The following is a 20,729-nucleotide window of genomic DNA, read 5'->3' as shown; positions in this document are numbered from 1 at the left end:
AACTCCTCTTTCTCTAGATATTACGGATTTTTTTGAATCCTTGCAAATAGGGAGGAGGGTAGCTTGTTCTTTCCAGCTGTGGAAACTACCAAAGAAAACCAAGGCCCGATACTTGCTCTTCAGTGACAAAACAAATCCATTTGGACCTAACATGCAAATCAGCAAACTACTCAGCAGGGAGGACTAGCATGTGGATTTGGGATGGTGGAGACATCCACGCTGACTGCTAACAAACAAGACAGCAAAATATTCATGTGCTTGTCTGAGAAACTAGTTGAGAGCAAGCAGTCTGATAAGTATCTGCAGATGTCTGAAGAGTGTATAAACAAATTAATAAATCAAAGCCCTGATGTGGAGACCAATTAATTAGGATGTCAGAAAAGGATGGAATGAGGAGTAAAATGAAAACAAGGAAAACAAATGTTCCTGTCAGACAGCAGAAAGTGTCCTGACATTGAGATGCCCTCTGGGACCGGGCCAAAACCCAGTAGGAGGCTTGAAGCCGATGTCCGTGACCTTTGGAGTGGGTTGCTGAGAGGAGAACAGCAGGGGACTGGCATTTGCTATTGCTGGGAGGCTTTTCAGAAGAAACACATCCAGCAGGGACAAGATGTAAGTGAATGAACTGTAAGGTGTGCGTGGGGATGCCCTCTGCATCCTGAGATAACTCCAGGTATGTAAAAAAGCAAGAAAGAGGAGCACCCTTCAGACTCTCTACCAAAGCTCCCTTAGCCTCAGGTGGAAAAAGACCTGATTATAATAACTGACAAACGCTGAATCCGTGGAGGAAAAAGCAGGTAACAAGAAGGTAATTATATCAGCCAGGCCCAGCTCCCTGAGCTGAGCACAAGCTGCATGAAGCCTAGCTTTCTGATCACGCTTGCAGCATGGCTCCTACAAGGTACCAAAGCATTCCTGTTTAACAGAGGTTTCCCGCTTAAGCAGGACTGACTTCACGTACCGTAGTAACAGACGATCCTTCTGTCAGCCCAGATTCATCACGGCTAACTTTAGACCCTTCACTGAGGCCCCAAAAATAGGAGTCCACCCACTTCAGGTCTGCTGTCATCAATGGAGGAGAAGGGGAAGGTAGGCGGAAGGGTTTGCGTCCTCTGCATGAATCACCCCTGGAAATAGCTTATCGTTTTCCACTAACCAAAGAGGAGCCGGAAGGTGACGCGGTGCCTTAATTAGATCTCTGGAAATACCTAACAAGATGGAGGTAGAAGGAATCTGCCTTTGTGTCTCATCTCGCAGCCTGTGAAAAGTGCAATGCGGAGCTCCACAGCGCCTGCTGTATTTGCATCGTACAGGGGGACGGTGCTGTAGAAAAGAAAGCTGTGTTATATGCCTCGTTCGATAAAGCAAATGTTTTCACCTGGGCAGCAATTAAAAACAAGGCCAGAGTTCAGATCTGTAAGGAGAAGAGCTCATAATTTTTAAAGGTGTTTATCTGAAAAGTAATCGGGTTTCTCAAAATAAGTTGTTCTAACTGATCACACTTTTGTTAGCTTTTGCATTTAATTAGGAGGCTATTGAGCCAAACTCAGCTGCTCCAGCTGGACCTCACTGCCCATCTTCTCCATCACAAGCTGGTTGGGGACTTTCACTAGACAGCAACAGAGCTTGAAAGAAAGAAACTCTTTTCTTTCAGCGTTAGGCAGTTTTGCTTCCTGCCAGGATAACACGTGTCATCCCAGGTTTTTTCTACAGGACAAATACTCTGCACTGTGCTATTTAAACCCTCTGCAGAGCGTTTCTGTCCAAGACCCCTCTGCTCTCCAGAGCCAGCAGAGTTGAGGGACACGCTGGTAATCTGGAAAGAGGAGAGGGCAATTTTGCTATGCTCAAACAGGCCAGGACTAGAGGGGAAGACTCCAGATGAGTGCCTGCCTGATGGGCACCCACTCTAATTTCTGTACGTACAGCTAATACCTACCAGTGTACCCATCTGCAATTAATACCTGTGGGGCTGCTACCGAGGGCTCCCACTGAGTGAAAGGTAAAGCCATAAATAGCTCAAAAAGCTTTATTTTCTACTTGTCCACCTGTTTTCCTGCATACTCGGTCTTCTAACAGTCAGCCACCTGAGCAATGGGCAAAGCTTGAAAATACCCAATTTTGAGTAATTTTACTTAACAAGATGCCAGCCTTTAGAAGTGAGGGGGAAGACAGGAAAGATGCACTCACAGACAAATGCCAGGCTGAGCTTCAAGACACCTTGCTCAGTCCTAGAAGCCACCACAGGATTCCTGTATGACATAGGACAAAATGAGGAGAATAATCCTTCTTCCCCCTTCACGCCGTTTATTCAGCTCATAACAGGGACCACCTCTTATCATATACACCATGCCTAACACAATAGGATATTGACTGGAGTTTTCCGGGGCTAAACTAATATACTTTAATAATAAATATAGAAAGCTGAGTTTCCTCTGGTTCCCTTCTGTGTGGCTTGTCTTGTGGCTGCTACTCTGGTTGAGTTTGTATGATGGCTTTCCCCTGATTGCAAGAGCAAACTCAGGTGTCAGCTTTGTTACCAATTTTTATGAAGCTGAAGGTCTTCCAGACTTTCACACCTTGACCGATTTGCTTCACATTAGCTAACAGGTTTCAAGAGTTACTCAGGGAACTTAGAGAAGAGTGGTCGGCACAGGCAGCACCATCATAGCAGCTTTGGCTTTTAGGCTAAAACAGAGAGACTTGCCTGGAGAGTGGCAGCATTTGAGAGCACAGCTCATAATTCTTCCGAGTAAGCTGAAGTCAGCTTGGCTTTTTGTACTTTATCTTCCTAAATGCAACTGTCTGCAAGGCTGAGCTCTGGTCTTGTCTGACCAGCACCTGGGTCACGGACCTGCTGGTGCCTTGAGCAATAATTTTGTTTAATGTAGCAAGTTTTTTTGATCATCATTTACTGGTAACCCAGGCCGAGATATAAATCTGTAGCACTATTGATTCAGACACACATTCTCCCTGCTCTGTTTTATTTTAAATCTGCTGAACTTTAGGAACAGCACAGGGTGACACAGTGTTTAAACACCCCTAAGGTTTCTCATCCAAAAGGGATTACCCTGCAAGAGATGGGAGCTGACCTAACAACTGACTTCCCTGCATGGCTGGTAACCCTGCCAAGGTTGAAGAGCCAGAAGATCTGACTTCTACCCACACCCTCTCAAGTTTACAAAGTCCAGTTCTTTGTGCAGCTGGGATTTTAAAAACATGGAAAGAAAATGTGCAAAATGCACAACAAAACAGGCAAGCTCTTTTTAAAGAAAAACAAGGATAAAAAGCTTGGTCCTAGTCATACCCATAGGATCTAAGGAGTAAAACAGTGTTTCTGATGGAGAAAGAGGACACTATGATCACCTGTGACCACAGGAGAGATGCAAGCTAGTGGCAGCTTTCCACTGCAGAGTTGAATGAACTCAGAACTGTGGGAGAGAAAAGCACAACTCCTCAAGCAGGACCAGGAGGACAACCAGGAGATCTGCAGCAGGTGGGTCCTGAGCTCTGGGTGAGGAGCTTTTTGCTATTGATTCCACAATGCAGCACCAGCAAAGGCTCCTGGCATCAGCAATCATGACAGAGCAGAAAAAAGCCACTGGGCAGGTGGTACAATGTTTTTGAAGCTCTTCTGAAGAAAACCTGCTTCACTTCAAAGGGGGGCCAAAACTGACGTCAGTTGAGCGTCAGACCTGTTCCCCCATAGTAACAGAATTGGTGTGTCTACTATGTTTTGCCCTTAATCTGACAGTCTTGGGGAAAAAATAAGTCTCTAGGCTCTGTTCCTGGGGCTGGGTAGCCCTGTCTGACCCACTAGCACGTAGCTGGGACCACAGTGACTGTTTGGTGAGCATTTTCATCCCCCTAAAGCTTCTGACCTTGTAAATCAGCATTGCTGTGGCAGAAGCCTGAGATATGAAGAAATGCACTTCTGCAACCAGAAGCACAGGCAGAGGAAGGCCAACCAACTCCCTCTCCTCTGTTTATTCATAATTTGGAACAACTTACTGGCACAAGCAGGGAGAAGGGTAAAAATCTCAAACTACTGCCACTGCTTAGAATGGCAGTTGAGATGAATCCTGCCGGCCGAGGCCAGCACGAGGACCGGGGCATTATGCAGCTACGGTACAGTTCCTCTGGTGGAGAAGACGAGCCTTACGCATCACTTAATTAAAGAAAAGAATGATAACCCTGAAATTAAGGACCAAACTGCAAATTTCTTCTTGCTAGTAATTCCAAAAACTACCTTGCACATCAGGCAAAGAGCACTTCTCTACTGGTAATAGTTTTGTTATCCAACTCCAGATTAAATCAATTCCCTACTAAAATAAGCAAGTGAAGCTCTAGCCCCTCACTGCTGCTTCCCACCCTAGACTAATGACGGCTCAGCACAAATTACAGCCTCTCACCAGCTCTCCAGCCTCGGCTAGCCATTTGGCTTCTGCGTGGAGGTAAAATTCTTTATTCTCAACTTACAGATGGGAAAACCTAGGCACAGAGACGCAGGCTGGAAACTCACAGTAAACAAACAGAGACAAGAAGAGTAGGGGGTTCTGGGTCGGCTTTGTGCAGTTCACCAGCCTAGCCACCTCTGCCAGGCAGTGGAGGAGTGTGCTTATCACCTGCCAAGATCTGCAAAACAACAAGCATTTGTGCATCCGATGACGGCAAAATGAGAAGATGATACAGTGCCTGAACGTTATTTGCACTATCTCTTTAGCCACCTGCTGGGAGCCACTGCCTCCCTTAGATTTTTTCATTTCCCTTGTTCAAAACTCAAGTGAGATTATAGATATGTATCTCGCTCATTATTTTTTGGAAGCAGAAGAGAAAGTTTATGAAGTCAGTCCAATTTCCCTGCCTCTACACAATGACGGTTCAGCAATTCCAGATCTAGAGCCAGATACACATGCGCACATTTGTATTTTAAACTCCCCAAAGGCTCCCCAATACTATTTGAAGTATCTTCCCCACAGCACAGGCAATACACTAGCCACAGATCTTTTCCACAAACTAATTGTTCTTAATATGCATGTTGTAGGTATCGTGAGGTTTTATAATGACTGTGCTGTGTGTGGTAACGCAGCATTTCAGTTGGCCAACTCCCACATTAATATGTTAAATTCTGCTTCTGTGTTTCCACATTTATTTAATAAAGGGAAGAGAAGACTTTGATTAAACTGAGTATGAGCCTGAATTCACTCTATAGAGCCTGCAGTCAGCAAAGAGGAGCTAAAACAGACCACCCTTCTTGCCAGGCGCAAGAAAATGTCATGGATAAAAACAGACCACCTTTCTTAAAAACAAACATTTTAAAATTTATATATAAATACTGGTCAGTGAAACCAGAACTTGTATCTCTGCTTTGTACGCCTTCTCTTTGCTTACCATTTTACTAGCTTGAATGGGTGATATGTGTTGTTTTAAACTGTTTTTTGAAAAACTTTTCCAACAGCTCTGAAAATTTCTGTGCATAACAGAGAGAAATTGAAGAATTAAAACACAGTGCTGATAAGCAAGCAGAATCGAAAGAACATGTCTGATAATGATACATCTCAGGAAAAAGATCTATTAAAATATACCCAATTTTGAGTAACCCAGTAATAGCTCATAGCATAAGTATTCCTTGTCACTAAAGAGAAAATCCAAAGCAAACAACGTAACCTCAAAGCATCGAACTCTTTGGAGCCAGGGCATGTTTCAGGTGACTGATGGAAGGACGCAGGCAAGCACACAGAAAGCAACCGTCAGCCTCAGCAGTACCAGCCAGGACCTTGCCCTCTGATTTCATGCAGTTTATCTTGCCAGCACCTGCCCACGGCGCAGAGCCTACAGCAGGGATTGGGAAGGTCCCCACGTCATTACAAAGGCTTTTCAGCAGTGCTGTTGCCATGATGCTGCGGAGCTACCTCTGATGTTCCCAGTGTAATAGATCTCCCCGAAAACATGGTTTGGTGTGAGTTGCTGCTCACTCTTCCTGCCTCATTGCACTCACCCTCCCCGTCTGCCCTGCTTTTTCTGCAGAGGATCCTCTCTGCTGTGGGCACGGAACTCCTAAGTAAATGTGGGCCAAGGGCAAAAGGCAATCTCAGAGAAGGCTGGGAATCTAGCTGCTGGATTGTGCCTCCAATGCACCTTGGAAGACCTCTGCAAAATGAGCACAGCAGTGTTTCAAAGGCAGACAGCTCCCTGTCACGCTGTGAGCAAGGATTCCCACTGCAAACAGCCATGATCTGGTACAGAATTACCTTCTGTTTCTGAGGTTTGCTTTAGCAGCTCTACCAAGGTAACCCACCTAAGATTGCTTCTACAAAACTCAATCCAATGCGTGGACTCCTGCAGGCCATGTCTCTGCTCCCGCATGGATGAAAGCCTCCCAGGCAAGGTGCACACACCTTTGAGAATTCCCGGCGGCTCCAGAGCAGGGCCGAAGGCTGCCTGTCAGATTGCTCTCCCTGGCTGCACGCTCAAAACCCTCGCAAGCCCTGGAGCAGCTGCCCAGCAGTCACTCACCAGCACAAAAGGCGACTCTGCAGCGCCATGCTGACTACACGTGCTTTGCTATTATGTGCCTTGGTCAGCAGCAGGTAAAACGATGAACTGTCACGTCCTCGTGTGATAAGAAACCCTGCTCAGATGGAGCCGCGTTAAACAGTGGCAATCAGTAAAACGGGTCGGATGTCATTCTGGCAGTGTGACCAAACCCAGCTCTTGGGGGATACCAGTAAAGAATCCACATTAATGAAATGTCTTGACACTTGAGGCATTTGGTTACATAAATAAGCAAAGACCCAGGGCCGCCAACTGCTCCTTACTTGTGCGAGACGATGGTGGGGGGAAGCTGTTTGTGATCCCCGGCCAGGATGCACTTCCCAGCCTTCAGCAGAGGTATCCAGCAGCTGGCCTCCAGTGCCTGAGCACATTCGTCTATCACCACCAGATCAAAGTGATTTTCAGGAAGCAGCTTCAGTGGGCCATCAGAGGAAGCACCTAATTAAAGGAGAAGGTGCACAGCTTAGCAGGGAAGCAACCTCTTTTTAAAAGAAACCACACATGCTTTAATTGTGATTGAGGGAGGCAGGTAAAATAAAGTTTCTTTGCAGAGATTTAGCAATTCAGCTCTGTAGTCCATGCCAAATACATATACATCTATATGCCTATGTCAGAATTGTTTTTGCCAATTTCTGTTTGTCCTTCTTTCCCCTGGCATCTGGGCCCAAGGGCTTCCAAGTATCTTTTGACAACAAGTGAAACCCAGATGACAAACAGAACAATATGCTTGAATACTTCACCCAGAGCAGGAGCAGAGCGGCAGCACTAATGAACACCCACTTTCCTTCTGCCCTCAAATGCAAACACAACTTCTCACCAACCAAAACTGAAAGGAGGACCGACTTGAGATTCACCTTGCCTGATACACCAAGGGACACCCCGCGAGGGGAAGATCAGCTGAGACCCTGACTCCTCTGCTCTGCTGACCCTGGCTGCGCTATTCTGTCCTTCCTCATGGCAGTGGGAGAAGGGAAAGCGCGGCAGACCTGGAATCAGACAACCGCGGCGAGGGCTATTTTTTCATGTCAGATGTCCATCTGTAACGTCAGCCAAATAGCCTTACACAGGTCCTGCGATAATCCAGACATGAACTGATACTGATCTACGCCTTGATCAGAACTGTGAATTTCAGAGGCATCAAAAATATCACTGCAATTCATAAGAAAAAGGGACGCAAAAGGCGGAGAGAAGGATTAAGAAGCCAGCATGCCAAACAAGGCGATTTTTATTCACAGCACTCACAGAAAGGCTTTTTTTCAAAAGCTCCTGTGCTATTGCAGTGAAGCTCTGAAAGCAGCTCTGATTAGGGGTGATTTTGCTTTGCCACTGTAAATCCTGCTGCCTCTACAGCTTTGCACCAGTTCAGATGTTACAGTTTGTCAACTGAGACACTGTGTTTTCCTTTAAATTTTTTTTTCCAGCCTATATGAATCAACTCTGGTAACAAGGGGCATATAGCTTGAACTTGACTTTTGCAATTTTGCCATGCTGAAGGTGGAAGGAAAAGAAATAAGTAAAATGGTTCTCTCTATCTCAAAAAGACTGTACCAACATGGCATGCAGCTGTGCAGATGGTTTTCTTCCCTTACAGCCTTGCAGCTCCACTTGAGTTTATCGAACTCCCATTAACTAAAGGTCACTGGTGTCCCTGTGTGTTGCCATGATTAAATTCTCCCTCTGCTGAACCTAGCAACAGAGCAGTTTGGTTTGCATATATAATAATTCCCATCAAACTACGTGGTTTCAGACAAATACCAAGATTGCGTAACTGAGGAAAACACAAAATCCCTTGTTGGTCTACCACCTTTTGCCGAAGCAGAATTGCACAGACCTCCACACTGGCTAGCAAGCCCTAGAGTCCCGGGAGAAAATCGCAACTGATCAACACAACAGTCAGCACAAAATACCAGTTTTACTCAAAAAAAGAAACCTCCTGTTTTTTCAGGCAAAGTTAAAAGAAGTGAGAAGCCAATTCCCAGCAAGTAATGCACTGGAAGGATTTATCTTTCCTATAACCTTCACACTAGTAACTTGTGAACGCCCCATGGGGTTCTTTTTCATGACCTAAATTATTGATGGTTTCCTTCAGCAAATAATCCCTGAGCAACCAAATCTGAAGATTATAAGCGGGCCCCGGAGTATTATACATCTGATCGAGAAAAGCACTTTAGCACATGTTAAACTTTAAGCACTTATGTTCCCCTTCAATCACAAGGGTATAACTTTCCTACTTGTAGATGCAGATGTGCCTACATGCGCTGCCTGATCAATACCTGGAACTGTTCCCTAAATCACGTGTCATTTACACCACTTGGGTGATTTACAGAACTAACCAAATACGTGCAGACTGAGACCAGGCTATGGAAACATGTGCTGTATTCCATCAGTCACAGAAATTATCCAAGCAGGAAAACAATTCCATGTGACTTATGAAATCAATAAGCAGATTGCACACCTCCAATTGCTCTTGTTTACTCGCCAAAAGCTCAGCTCCTACTCAGAACTAACAAAGACGGGCCACGTTGGCTCACACCAAAAGGCCTTTGCAGCCCCATATTCTTTGCTAAACAACAACATCACGTGCCAGAGTGTAAGCAAGAAGAATCCCTCTCTGGAGGAGTTTGAGAGCTTGCAGCAAACTTGATTGAACTCCCAGGAGCTTGGAGCAGGAAGACTAAGTCTCCCTCCTACTGCATTGCAGGGCACATGGTTTATGTGAGTCCTGGCAAGTGAGGTAAAACACTGCAAAGAAAAAGAGGATCTCGCACCTGTATTTGTAGCAAGGACAACACTGGCATGGGTAAGGGCTGCAGCCATTGCAGTTTCTTCTCGTTCCTTCAGCTCCTTTCTCAGTGCCTTAATCTCACTAAGAAAATGGCTCCGCTCTCCCTTGTCTTGAGCCTTTTTGGTTTTTGCCTATAAAATAGAAAAATCAAGGTAGAACAAACTGTTTCTAGTTTATCTAGAAACATTCTAGTGTCTAGGGATACATTCAGCTTCTCAGAAAACCACAGAACCTGGATACAGCATGGCTTCTCTATGTCCACCATGATGCATTGCCTCATTACAACCAGCCCCACAAAACCTTGTTTTCTCTTCCCTCTCCCTGCCAGAAAGCCCCTTCCACAATCGGTGTTGCTTGAAGCGTAAAGAGTACTTCTGTCTACGCGAAAGATGAACTGTATCAATACAACCCCAGGCTCTGAGCATGAAGCACCAAATGAGAATATTGCTGCCCATCAGACCGTCCGGGAACATCAGGAGTAACACCATCACTCAGGGTCCAGATGGCAATTTCTCAGACTTAGTTGGTCTATGCTTAAACTCCTCTGGCTGCACATTTTGATAGTCCTGAATTGTGAGCATAAAGTGTTGAAGAGTAACTCTGTGTCCTTAAATCCTCTGTTCAGCCCTTCCTGCTCTATCCTGTACTTTCCTAGTGTCCCAAAGATCAGCAAAGAGAAGGTAAGATGCTTCAGACCATCTGACGGCCGAGTCTATGCACCAGTCAAAGCATTTGGGCACAAAGCAGGGAGCAATGCATAATGGTTATTAAGCTTAATGGGAAGAAGGGTCTTGTGCCTTTGCTGGGTGAGGAACCAGACCTTCCTATCTCATTCTGCTCCGTCACTCGGAGAAGCAAGGGACCCTCGGCTCCAAGTGTGACCTTGAAGCAGGAGGGCTCCCCAAGTTGACTGCACCATGTCCAGGCATATCAGCAGCTCTGCATTTTTTAAAAGGCGTCTCTGAGTTGCTGTAAATGATTCAGAGCAATATCTAGACAGACTCACGGCTTTTTTTAGCAATTCCTATTAACTTTGTCTAACACATCAAATCATCACCACTGGTTGCTAGCACTTCCCCGGCTACAGACCAGCAGCTATGAGACAACAGCCAAGCTATCGTTCACTGCAAGTCACCTTGAGAAAGCTACCTACTCTCAGACAGAAATTCGCATTACTTCCTTGGAAGTAAGGCTGATGACTTGAGGAAGCTGAAAAGGCTGCAGACAGAAGCTTTTCTAAGCAGCCAAACCAGTAAGACCTGATGGTTCCTGTAATCCTAAATTCCTCTGTATGGATGGATTCCACAGTGTCTAACATGGTTCAGCTCACACTGCAGTCTTTCCCCTAGGAAAGATATTTGTGTGTCTCGCTCCTCTACTCAGCCACCTGTTTTGGTTCAAATTGTAAGCATTTAATACCTGTGAGACCTCTACATGTCTGTCAAATGTAGTCAACATTGGCTGACAGGCTCAGAAGTTACAGGGGAGGGATCACAGAGAGATACACAGATAACGTGATCACACAGGCATCTTTTCCTTAGCTTCATCTAAAAGGACAGGGTGGGCGCCAGTCCTGATAGTCATTGAGCTGAAGGGACAAAGCAGATTAGGATCCATTTCCTCTCTGCTAGAAACAGGGAATATTAGAGAGCAAAACTGATGGTGCTACTAGTAGGGCCAAGTTTAATGTCTGTTCTGAAAAAAAGATCTAGGTAGCAAATTAACAACAGCAACTATTCTCTGATGTTGGCTGGTGACATTAAGATGCAAACATCCAACTGACTCTCAGCTCTCAACGCAGCTGAGGGAGCAGGGAGCCCAGTCCAGAGATAACTGAGCACTGTCAATCAGCCCCAAGGATATTGATCAGCACACTGTGAGCATGGATGCCACTCACTCCTCGTTAGGGGTCTGTGGGTGCCAGCAGACTCTAACTGTCCTGACCTGCCTCATCTGGGCCCCCACCCACACACTCATTGGTCTGGGAGCTGCATTTAAGGCCAGACCTTGTTCCTTGCCTAAGCCTTGTGCCCTGAGCCTGACTTCCTTGCTGGGTTGGCTGCCTTATCACTCTGGTCCTGTCTGGTGACCTGGACTGCTGGCTGACCCTGCTCAACATCACCGGACCTGTGCTGCCTTTCTTGCTCAGGTACTGTGGGGACTGCACCCTTGTTAGTGCAAAGAGTATCCAGAAGCTGTTGTCTCAGAAAGCTTGAAGCCTGAAGAGGTGAGGGAAGGAGAAACAAAAGGGTAGAAAATGTGCAGAGAGCATGGATTTTCATTTGCATTCCCAGTTCTCCTGTGGTTGGGGGCAGTGATGAAGGGAAGGAGTGAGAAGAATCAAAATGTGGAGTGGACAAAGGAAAAAATTATTACAGGGGCAAGTAAGGGACACTGCAGGGGAGAAACTGAGGCAGGATGAGGAGAAGAGGCCAGGACCTCAGAGGTGAGCTTCCCGCAGCCCAGAGAGAGAGAGGGATGCTAATGAGTCAGGTGCATCTTCTGTGAAAGACCTGATCATGGGCAGCTCAAAGCATTGCTACGCAAGCTGAACTGCAGCAGTATGTTAGCTCTCAGGTTTTTGTTTGGTATTGCAGGGCAGAACAAGCCTTGATGGCCAGTCCCTATCTCCCATCACCACATGCCCCTACCTCTAGGGAGGAAGCAGATGGAGACCCTAGTGCTGAAGGTTTCTGCTTTCGCCTTAATTTCCCTTCTACTATGGAAAATCAGTAGTGGAAAAAACCTCCTCCCACCTTTCAAAGTGCCTCCCAAGGAGAGGCAAGGGACAATTAACCACTGGTGAGAAAGACGTAAAATAAATTAAGAAGTAAAAAAGACTCGGTGTAGAGCTGTGACTACAGCCAGGTCTCCATCCCAGCAGATAAGTACATCCTTCATGAACTTGCCTCTCAGCCACAACTACAACTCTACCCAGTCCTCGGAGGCCTTCTCCTGCCCTTACCTTACGTGCAAGAACTACTTGTCTGCCAAGTGACCTCCCCAGCTGCTCAGCAACAGGAACATTGGATGATGCTTAACCACATTTGGGAAAACTGAAGCTGCGGCCATAGTGGTGGCTGCAGATTAATGTTCATGGAGCTGAAACCCATGTTTGGTCTGCACCATTTGAAAAAGTGCATGTGCAGTGCCTTACTGGAGAGCAGGGCAATACACCTGGGTAACTATGACACAACACACGTGCAAGGGCATGAAGATGCCCTCCTGCATCTCTGATAGAGACAGGATCTCTCCTGAGCTGGATACATCTGCAAAATGGCTTCTGGACATTGCTGCCACCAGAAAAGGAGGGGAAAAAAATCTAAATAGTATCAAAACCTATAATCTCAAGTAAAAGAGCTACTCTGTAAATTAAGTTTAGGAAAATTAGGTTGTGAAAGAAGAAATTAAGGATGCATTTTTATAGTGCACTCTGCTTTCTACTTGAGGTGGCTGAGAGTGGGAGTGAGTCAGGACAGCCAGACATCTCGTTAGGAAGTGAATTAATGATGTGAATGTTTCTCTCGCTCTCTGGTGAAGTGGATGGCGTGAGCAATGCCACAGATAATCTGGAGAGCAGGGCCCTGCTGCATCTCCCCACGCAGCAGTAATGACTGATTTTGCCACCTCAGTGAGGAATTCGGAGAGGAAGAGTTCTGCCCTCAGCTCCTTCTACAGCAGATGAAGATGAACGCTGGTGGCAGGGGACCGAGGAGGGTCAGGCAGTCCCTGGTAGAGAGGCTCTCTGTGAGACACCACGTCAGGCTGGAAGCCTTCCCCATTTCTAAAATTGTCAGACTTGCACCCCAGTTCCTCCCCTCCAAGGCCAGGTTAAATGCTTCCTAATCACAGTAAATGGGATTAATCCAGGCCACATGCATCTCCAACTGTCACTGTTAGTGCCCTGCACTATGCTATTTTTTTATCTTTCCCTTCCCCTGAAGCAGCCTTTCTACTGTTGACTGAGCACAAAGAGAGGCTCATGCCCACCAGTATTCTACCCCTCCCCGTATACAGTAAGATCCAGACTGGGGGCATCACTGTGGGCTCATGGTGCCCTGAACTCAAATACCAGGTTCAGCCAGGGTGCAGGCTGGCTGTACACTGCCTGTGGCTCATATCAGGACTCGTCACTGTGACTTGCTTCTAGCCACTGATTTTGGGGGAACCCAGAGTACCTGGCCGTAGTGACTGTCTTCTAAGAACATCCAATAAATGGCAGAGTTGTTCCTTAGTTTTTGAGACAAAGTAGCTTGCCTGGCTAGCAGATCAGGTACAGTTAATCTAAGCTGGCATGCAGGTAACCCATACAGGGCACGTTGCAGGGACACGTACAAAGGCCTGGTCGATGTCCTTCCTGATATCCGCCACTATCTGGGCATTGTCGCCACGGGCCAAGACTGCGTCCAAGGAATGCTGTTGGATGGGCTCCAGCAGGCGAGCTGGGTGCCCAAGCCGCAGGATGCGGGCTTTGTAGCCAGCCAGCCTTTCCACCAGATTATCCACAGCAACATTGGAAGGGGCACAGCACAGGACCTGCACGGGGGGAAACCAAGTGCTTGTTACTGCGGGACAGCAAAACGCTGGAGCAACAGTGTCTGAGCAGGAGGACACTCAGCAGAGAGGGAGACCAACACGCACCTATTGGGAATAAACCACTGACATCTCCACAGCCTTCAGACACCGAAGGCAATTCTCACCTTGCTTTGAAGCACTAGCACAGGATCTTCAATAAATAGCAAACCTGAGCTTTGAAGCTTCTGGTAGCACCTAATTTCAGCTGACCGGCAAAACTCCCTGGCCCTGGCAAGCCAAGCCAGACTCTGCAGTGTAGCACAGCTGCTGTTGGATCTGCTCCAGCTGCCATGAAGCCCAATGAATTTGCAAAATAAGCCAAGGTGATTGCTGTCACTACAGTCCTGCCATTGATACTCACTTTCAGGCCTCGCTGTACAGCTTGCAAGATGATCTCTACTAGCGTTGTAGTCTTCCCTGTGCCAGGTGGTCCATGGACGATGGCAAGCTCCCTCTGTGCCAGTGCGAAGGAGACAGCCTCCCTCTGCGATGCGTCCAGCGAGTCATTGTAAAGCTTTAGAGGCTCTGGGGAGACAGCAGGAGATTCACTTGGACCTCAGACCTAACTTGGGTGCTTGCTGAGAAGCACAAATCCATGACTACAAATAAAAAGCTCTCAGTAGCTGGCCCAAATCAATTTGATAATGAGAATAACCTTCTTGGGGAGGAAAGTACACTCTGTACCACCTAGGTGGCTAAAAGAGCACAGAGTGGTAAATGTAAGGCTTGTTATGCTTTCAAAATGAACAGGCTACTCATCCTGCATCTGGCTCTTCCCCCTTCTCTTTTCTACCCTGCTATATTTCAGGGAGAGCAAGCATGCAGTTGTGAACACAGCTAGTCTATACTGACACTTTTCAGCATTTAAAGAGGCATTTACTGGCCATAACATCAAACATTTAGGATCTCCTGGATGTGGAGGCTGCTCTGGGTTTATATTAAAGGTGAGCCAGCATATTTAGTAAATTCTCAATAAAAAGAGGGGTGGAAGTAGCTGATATTGCAAATGAATTGCTCCTGCTGCAGTTCAACCCAACACAGTGCTAGTGAAAAAGCAGCAGAAAGAACTACAGTGCCTGTGAGCAGAAAAGAGCAGTCCTGTATCAGTCAGCAACAACTGAAAAGGAAGGCAGGAAAAAGATATAAGCCATCAATATAAATGATGAAAACTAAAATTAGTTTGGGCTTCAATGATCAGAAGGGAAAAAAGGGAAAAGAATATGCAAACTGCATTGCAAGAGAATTGGTTTCACTGCAGAAGCCCAAATTCTCACAAGATGCTTTTTACCTCCTGGATTTATCTAATTTAAACCCATATTTATTATCATCCCTCATAATCCTGCTGCTAATCTCCTGTTTCATTATGGAAGTTAATTACACCAGAGACGATGACTCATTACATCAAGGTTTACTGAAAATAATGTTCCCACGAAAGTTATATAAGACACATCTCTGGGCATCGTTCCCTGCTGTGCTTTATCACTATCTCTGCACTAAGGGCTTGATTAAAAGCATGAAAGTTTCTTCTGGTTTTAGGCAGGTTAACTTGTGCGCAACTCCCATATAACCTCTAGCACTGACTTTTGAAGCAGCACAACTAGATGAGGTGTCTGGGTTAAACAAATAACATTTGTTAAAAAGATCCTTGGCGAAGAAGGGAGAAACGGGACTAATGGTACTTTTTCCTGTTAACCTGCCTCTTGCTTCATACATAACTTTTGAGTTAGTGTGCTAATGACTAAGAGAAGACCAGGAAGCATCCCATGGGCCAGGAAAAAGAAAGAATAGCTCAAAAACTGAAAGGCATTTCCCACAATGAGGAACAGCTGGGATGTAGGAGTCATTGATATTTCCTTGCTCAAGGAATGAGCTCAGAAACTGGCTTCTCCACATGCATGCAAGTCTTCTTCCCTTTTAATCACATGCTGCCAAAAGTTGCTGTGTGGGCAGGCTGGGAAACATGCCTCTTTTCTGGGCCGGGCACATTAGTGATGAGGAGGACCGAGCCTTTTAAGGGATGCTGTGGCTCCTCTAAACCCTTTTCCATCCACTAGCTCACCTGAAGAAATGCAGTTTATCCACTCCAGCAAGGCTGACCTAAGAGCTTTTTGTAAGCAATCTGTTTAAGATTTGCACAGATGCTCACAGAAGACACCCATTAGCCCAGTTCTAGCCCTGCTTTGCCCAAGGCTGTCCATCACAGACTATGGAGAGGATGAATGTAAACCTGCATCCTTGGGCCTGGCAGGGATGGGTCTTGCTGGTGGTCAGGTAATTCAGCCCCTGATGTACAACATGGTTTAGGACTGTAGCACTGGAAAAAATAAAAAATCACTTTGGCCATTAAGGTTGGTCTTCCAACAACATTTTCAGGAACCAAGACACTTTTCTGCACAGTACCAGCAGTTCAGGTGAAGAAGTGGGTTGGAGAGTGATATATTCAAGTCCAGGAAAGGGGTCTTTGCACCAAACACAGATGGGAACAGTCCCTCCTGGGAGGAGGAGCTCAAGCTTTCTAGAGCTGGAGGACTCTCACTTCTCAATGTACCTTCCAAAGTATACTCCTCACTGTCAGTGTGTACTGGTACCAAGAGCAAACCAGACCCCATGACCAGCTCTTCTACAGTACAACCTAACTGCAGCCAAACACTGTTGGGCAAAACCCAGGTGGGTAATTAAGCCTGAAACAAGGAACTCTCCCTGTGAAGTATTTGGCAGCTGAGTTGTCCGGACTGCTTAGTTTTCCCCATAAATCTCAAGAGCCTCTTCATGGCCTCTGTGATGACAGGAGGTATCACACGGCAGAGGGACAAGGAGCATTTACGATTTTTGCAAGAGACTTGTCACATGCACTGGACTCGTGCCAAGAAGCCAAGGAAGTTTTGCTAGGAACCCCTGGTGCTTCCCCAGTGCTCTGCTTGCTGGGTTGGCTTTTACTGGTGACATCCCTGCCTTTTAACTAGGCTTTTGTTCTTCCTCCTTTCTCTCTTCAGTAAATAGCAAACCTGAGCTTTGAAGCTTCTGGTAGCACCAGAATCAGATAGAAGGCATGCCTTTTGCACTCCGTGTGACCAGTGTCTGGGCACAGAGATGAACGCCCTTCTTTTAGAGCAGGACCACAGGAGAGAGCTGGTAGCTACTAGTGATCTGCACAGGGTTATGCCTACAGTAAGACATAACCTTGAAGGAAAAGGGAATGTGTCCACCCAGCAAGCAGAGCAACGCTGGCCTCTGCTGGTGAGCAAAGCCTCTCTATACATCCTCCACAATGTACAGGTACGTGGGTCCCTGCCTATACGCTGTGAGACAGCAGCTATGAGCAGGGAAGAACTTCTTGTAGGAGGTTTCTGGTGTGAAAGACACATCCCTGTGTCCTAAGGTGTACGGGACACCTGGGGAACTGCATGTACCATCATATAAGCATAAGAGACAGGATTTATCCAGCCAGCTGCTGAGTGCCCTCCCCTTCAACTCAGTGGAGGCTGGCAGTTCAAGGCACCTTGCAGGACCTAGTTAAAGTCATTATTATTTAATTCCTGGCTAGTATAACATCTTTCTAGCTGGGGAGAAAGGACCTATAAATTGAGAAGGTAAACAGAAGGCCTTTCCACCCTGCCAGAGCATTTTGCTGTTCTCAGGTGATATGCTGCCTTCTCATATTGCATCTCCTCTGCCTGATTGAAGTGGCTGAATGTTTCTATTGATCAATATTCTCAGTGCTGGGAGGATGTAAAATTCATCTCTCTGCTTAGTTTGGCACATCTGAGCAATTTGGTGAAAAGGAATTCTTTTTTTTCATTAGAGAGGCAGTTCTGCTACCACAAGGGAAAAGGCAGAGTTGAAGCTGCTAAGAAAGTTAGTTCATTAAGATTTAATTATTTTATCTAATATAAAAAACCTGAGTACACCAGGTCCCTTGTGTTCCCTTGCAGGGGAACGGGAACGTGTATGTGGAAGAGGCAAACCACTGTGGACAACCAAATACAGTAATCAAAGCAAGAGAAAAGCTGCAACAGCAAGCACAGAGTGCAAGGAGCTGTGGTGGGGAGGGAACCGAGCAGAATCCTGGCCCGCGAGGACCCAGGCAGGGATGGATGGCGTCACCTGTGGCATGCTGCTGAGTGGTGAGAGGAGAGACCGGAGCTCTCTACGTGGCTTAGGTACAGACTGCTGGCCCGATCCTGCTAGGCAGCTTAATCCACCCTCTGCCTTCATGCCCTGATTTTTGCAGCCCAGATGATATTTCCCTTCTGTCAGGGGATAATGCTCATTAGCAGTTGCCGAGCACTTGGATATTCTGCTGATCAGAGGCTTTGGTTTCCCCATGGTTTCCCTGAAAGCGTAAGCTGTGTAATTTCATCTTTCATTTTTCCAAAGACTCAGATCAAAAAAGTAGAATCCCCTTTTACTCAGATCTTAAATGCAATTTTTTGACAGCTGTTGGTAAAACCAAGTTGTGAGGTTTTACGTATTTGATGAAACCAAAGCAGCCTGCATATCTCCAACTTGACTGAATACAACTGGAAGGCTGTAAAAATAAAAATACAAGTGTTCCCATGCTGTTTCAAACCACAGTGGTTCCACAGTCACTTAATTCCCATGAAGGCAGAGTTATTGGATTTTCAATATAGAAGCAGCGCTGGCAGTTTCTGACCTTTGAAGTTTATGGATGGGATTGGGGCAGGAAGCAAACAAGAAATGCCTCATCAACTAAATTGAATGTGTGCAAACAAATTCCTCCATTACAAATCCCACCTGTTTTATGCCAGAATTCAGCTTTACTTGGCACACACTGAGAAAAGCGAGCATTAGCTAGCTGATTAGTCTCTCTTCCAGTGATGACAAGGGTCTTTACATGAGCTAAGTGTGCCCAGTGACCCATAAACCAGTATGAAAAGTAAGCATTCAATGTTGCCAGTTGCAGCACCACTTATTACTCTCATTCAATACTCAGGCCTTTCCTGGAGCAAAGCAAGCTGTGTGTCTGGTGTGGATAAAAACTTCACAAAGATCAGAGTTATCTGTGTTCCCACGGGCAATTTCAAAGAATGGGTCTTGAACTGAGAGACCACAAGCACGCTCGTCAGCTGGTCAGCCCTAGAGGCAGGACTTGGAGGACTGGAAGTGGCGTAATGGCAGCACAGTGTGGGAAATGCCTGCACAGTCATTGCTTAGGGCTCTGCCTCTTCGCCTCTGTCAGATGGGACATCTGAAGAGGTGAGCATCCTCCTGACGGGGCAGGGACAGAGTGCAGAGCCCTTCTCTGTGGGTAGGGAACTTCAGGCTTCGCTGATTGTTCTTCAGACTGAAGATTTCCACACTCCATTTCCCCACAATAACTTTCTGTATCTTTGCTTAAAACCTGCATGACAGCAGCAAGATCATCTGTTCTCACCAGACCACCCAAGTGCTCATCACTTCGTTTCACATAGTAAGGCAGACTAAAACCAGTAGCAGTCTCAGTGCATGTGCTTGGCTGTGAAGGGCCAGGGGCTCTGAACCTAAGGGTGTGGAAAATTTCTCTAGAAAGATCAGTTCACGACCTGCCATCAGTCTGGTATAAAATCTTATAAAGAAGTATCCTTACTTGTTTCATTGAATGTGCTCGGATCAGAAGAAAAGAAGAGGACATTGATCAGATCAGAGGCTGGACCACCGTGATACTGCTTTAGTGCATTTAAAGCTCTGTCAAAGAAGAAAATAGCCAGGTTACATGCACAGCATGAATTCCTTCAGAGATTCCTACGCACCTTAGGGCCCAGTGACAGAAGACTCTGGGCTCAGAGTCAACTCTTCCAAAGCGGAATATTACTCCACAACAGACTAATTCTATCTAATTGCTGCATCCCCCAACCCTCATGCAGGTGTCCCTTACGCTGGTCAGACTTCCACTCTCTACTATTACTCCAGTTTGATACAGTCAGACCCTGTGCCGAGCCTTTTCAGCACATTAATTCAGCAAAGAGCTATTAGCTTCTACATAGAATCCAATGAGTACCAGAGGTAATACAACACGGGACCAAAATATGTAGCTCAGTGTGGGATGAGGGGTGGAAAAGGCAGAGGGGAGAGCAGGACCATACCAGCCAGCAAGTAGATAAATTTATGCTGTTGTAAGGCTGTAGCATAACATGCCCAACTGAGTTATCTCAGCATGGGTTCCCTCAGTAGTTAGCAGAAAAAGAAAGGCACGTCCAAAAGGAGGATATCTCCCCTAAGCTGCTATAGGTGTAAGAGGAATAAGACAGGAAAGGAGAGAAACCAAGCCTAGTGAAGTACATTGAGATCTGTCTCAGAAGAGCTTTTCCAGAATAAACTTGGCAATTTTCAGTTGGCTCTTGCACTCCTGAGCAGAGTGACTGTAGATGAACTGCAGCCCCGAGGCCCTTACTTTTTCAGCCTGTTGTAGGTGACATCATTGGCTAACTTCAGCAGGCGGTAAGAACTCTCTCGGTCCAAGCTCAGCATGCCATCTCGAGATTCCTCAAAGGCAACAGTCACTGCCTTGGAGGTGACACGTGTTACAATGCCGGTGGAGAGCGGTTCACCCTGGCCAGCTGAATCGTAGAGGCCCACAACATCCCCTGCAAAAACAAGTTTGAAGAGAGCACGTGAAGCAGGGCAAACGTTTTGAAAAGAAGCTCTTTTGGGGAGATCAGCAACCAAGCATGGCCCAATGCAGACAGCAGGACCACCTACACCAACCACAGCTCTAGCATCGTGTTTCCCAGCAAGGTCAGAATTTGTGTCAAGCCCATAATGAAGGAGAATATCCTTCTCTTAGCTGCCACAGCAAGAGGGAGCAAAAGGACCA

The 20,729-nt window shown here is 46.3% G+C and overlaps 1 protein-coding gene across 1 annotated transcript in view; it reads right to left on the bottom strand.

Annotated features, from left to right (window-relative positions):
* IGHMBP2 (immunoglobulin mu DNA binding protein 2) overlaps positions 1–20,729 on the bottom strand; it is a gene marked incomplete at both ends in the record, with an annotated part of 42,485 nt that overhangs the window by 18,431 nt on the left and 3,325 nt on the right. The window contains 6 exons of the mRNA XM_082000466.1: positions 6,819–6,993; positions 9,324–9,471; positions 13,676–13,876; positions 14,277–14,440; positions 19,503–19,600; positions 20,307–20,499. Coding sequence (XP_081856592.1) covers positions 6,819–6,993; positions 9,324–9,471; positions 13,676–13,876; positions 14,277–14,440; positions 19,503–19,600; positions 20,307–20,499 — 979 coding nt within the window. The remainder of the gene's footprint in view (positions 1–6,818; positions 6,994–9,323; positions 9,472–13,675; positions 13,877–14,276; positions 14,441–19,502; positions 19,601–20,306; positions 20,500–20,729) is intronic.

Source organism: Phaethon aethereus, assembly GCF_964289735.1.
Source record: "Phaethon aethereus genome assembly, chromosome: 5".
NCBI lineage: Eukaryota > Metazoa > Chordata > Aves > Phaethontiformes > Phaethontidae > Phaethon > Phaethon aethereus.
This window is presented reverse-complemented; position numbering and strand designations above follow the sequence as displayed.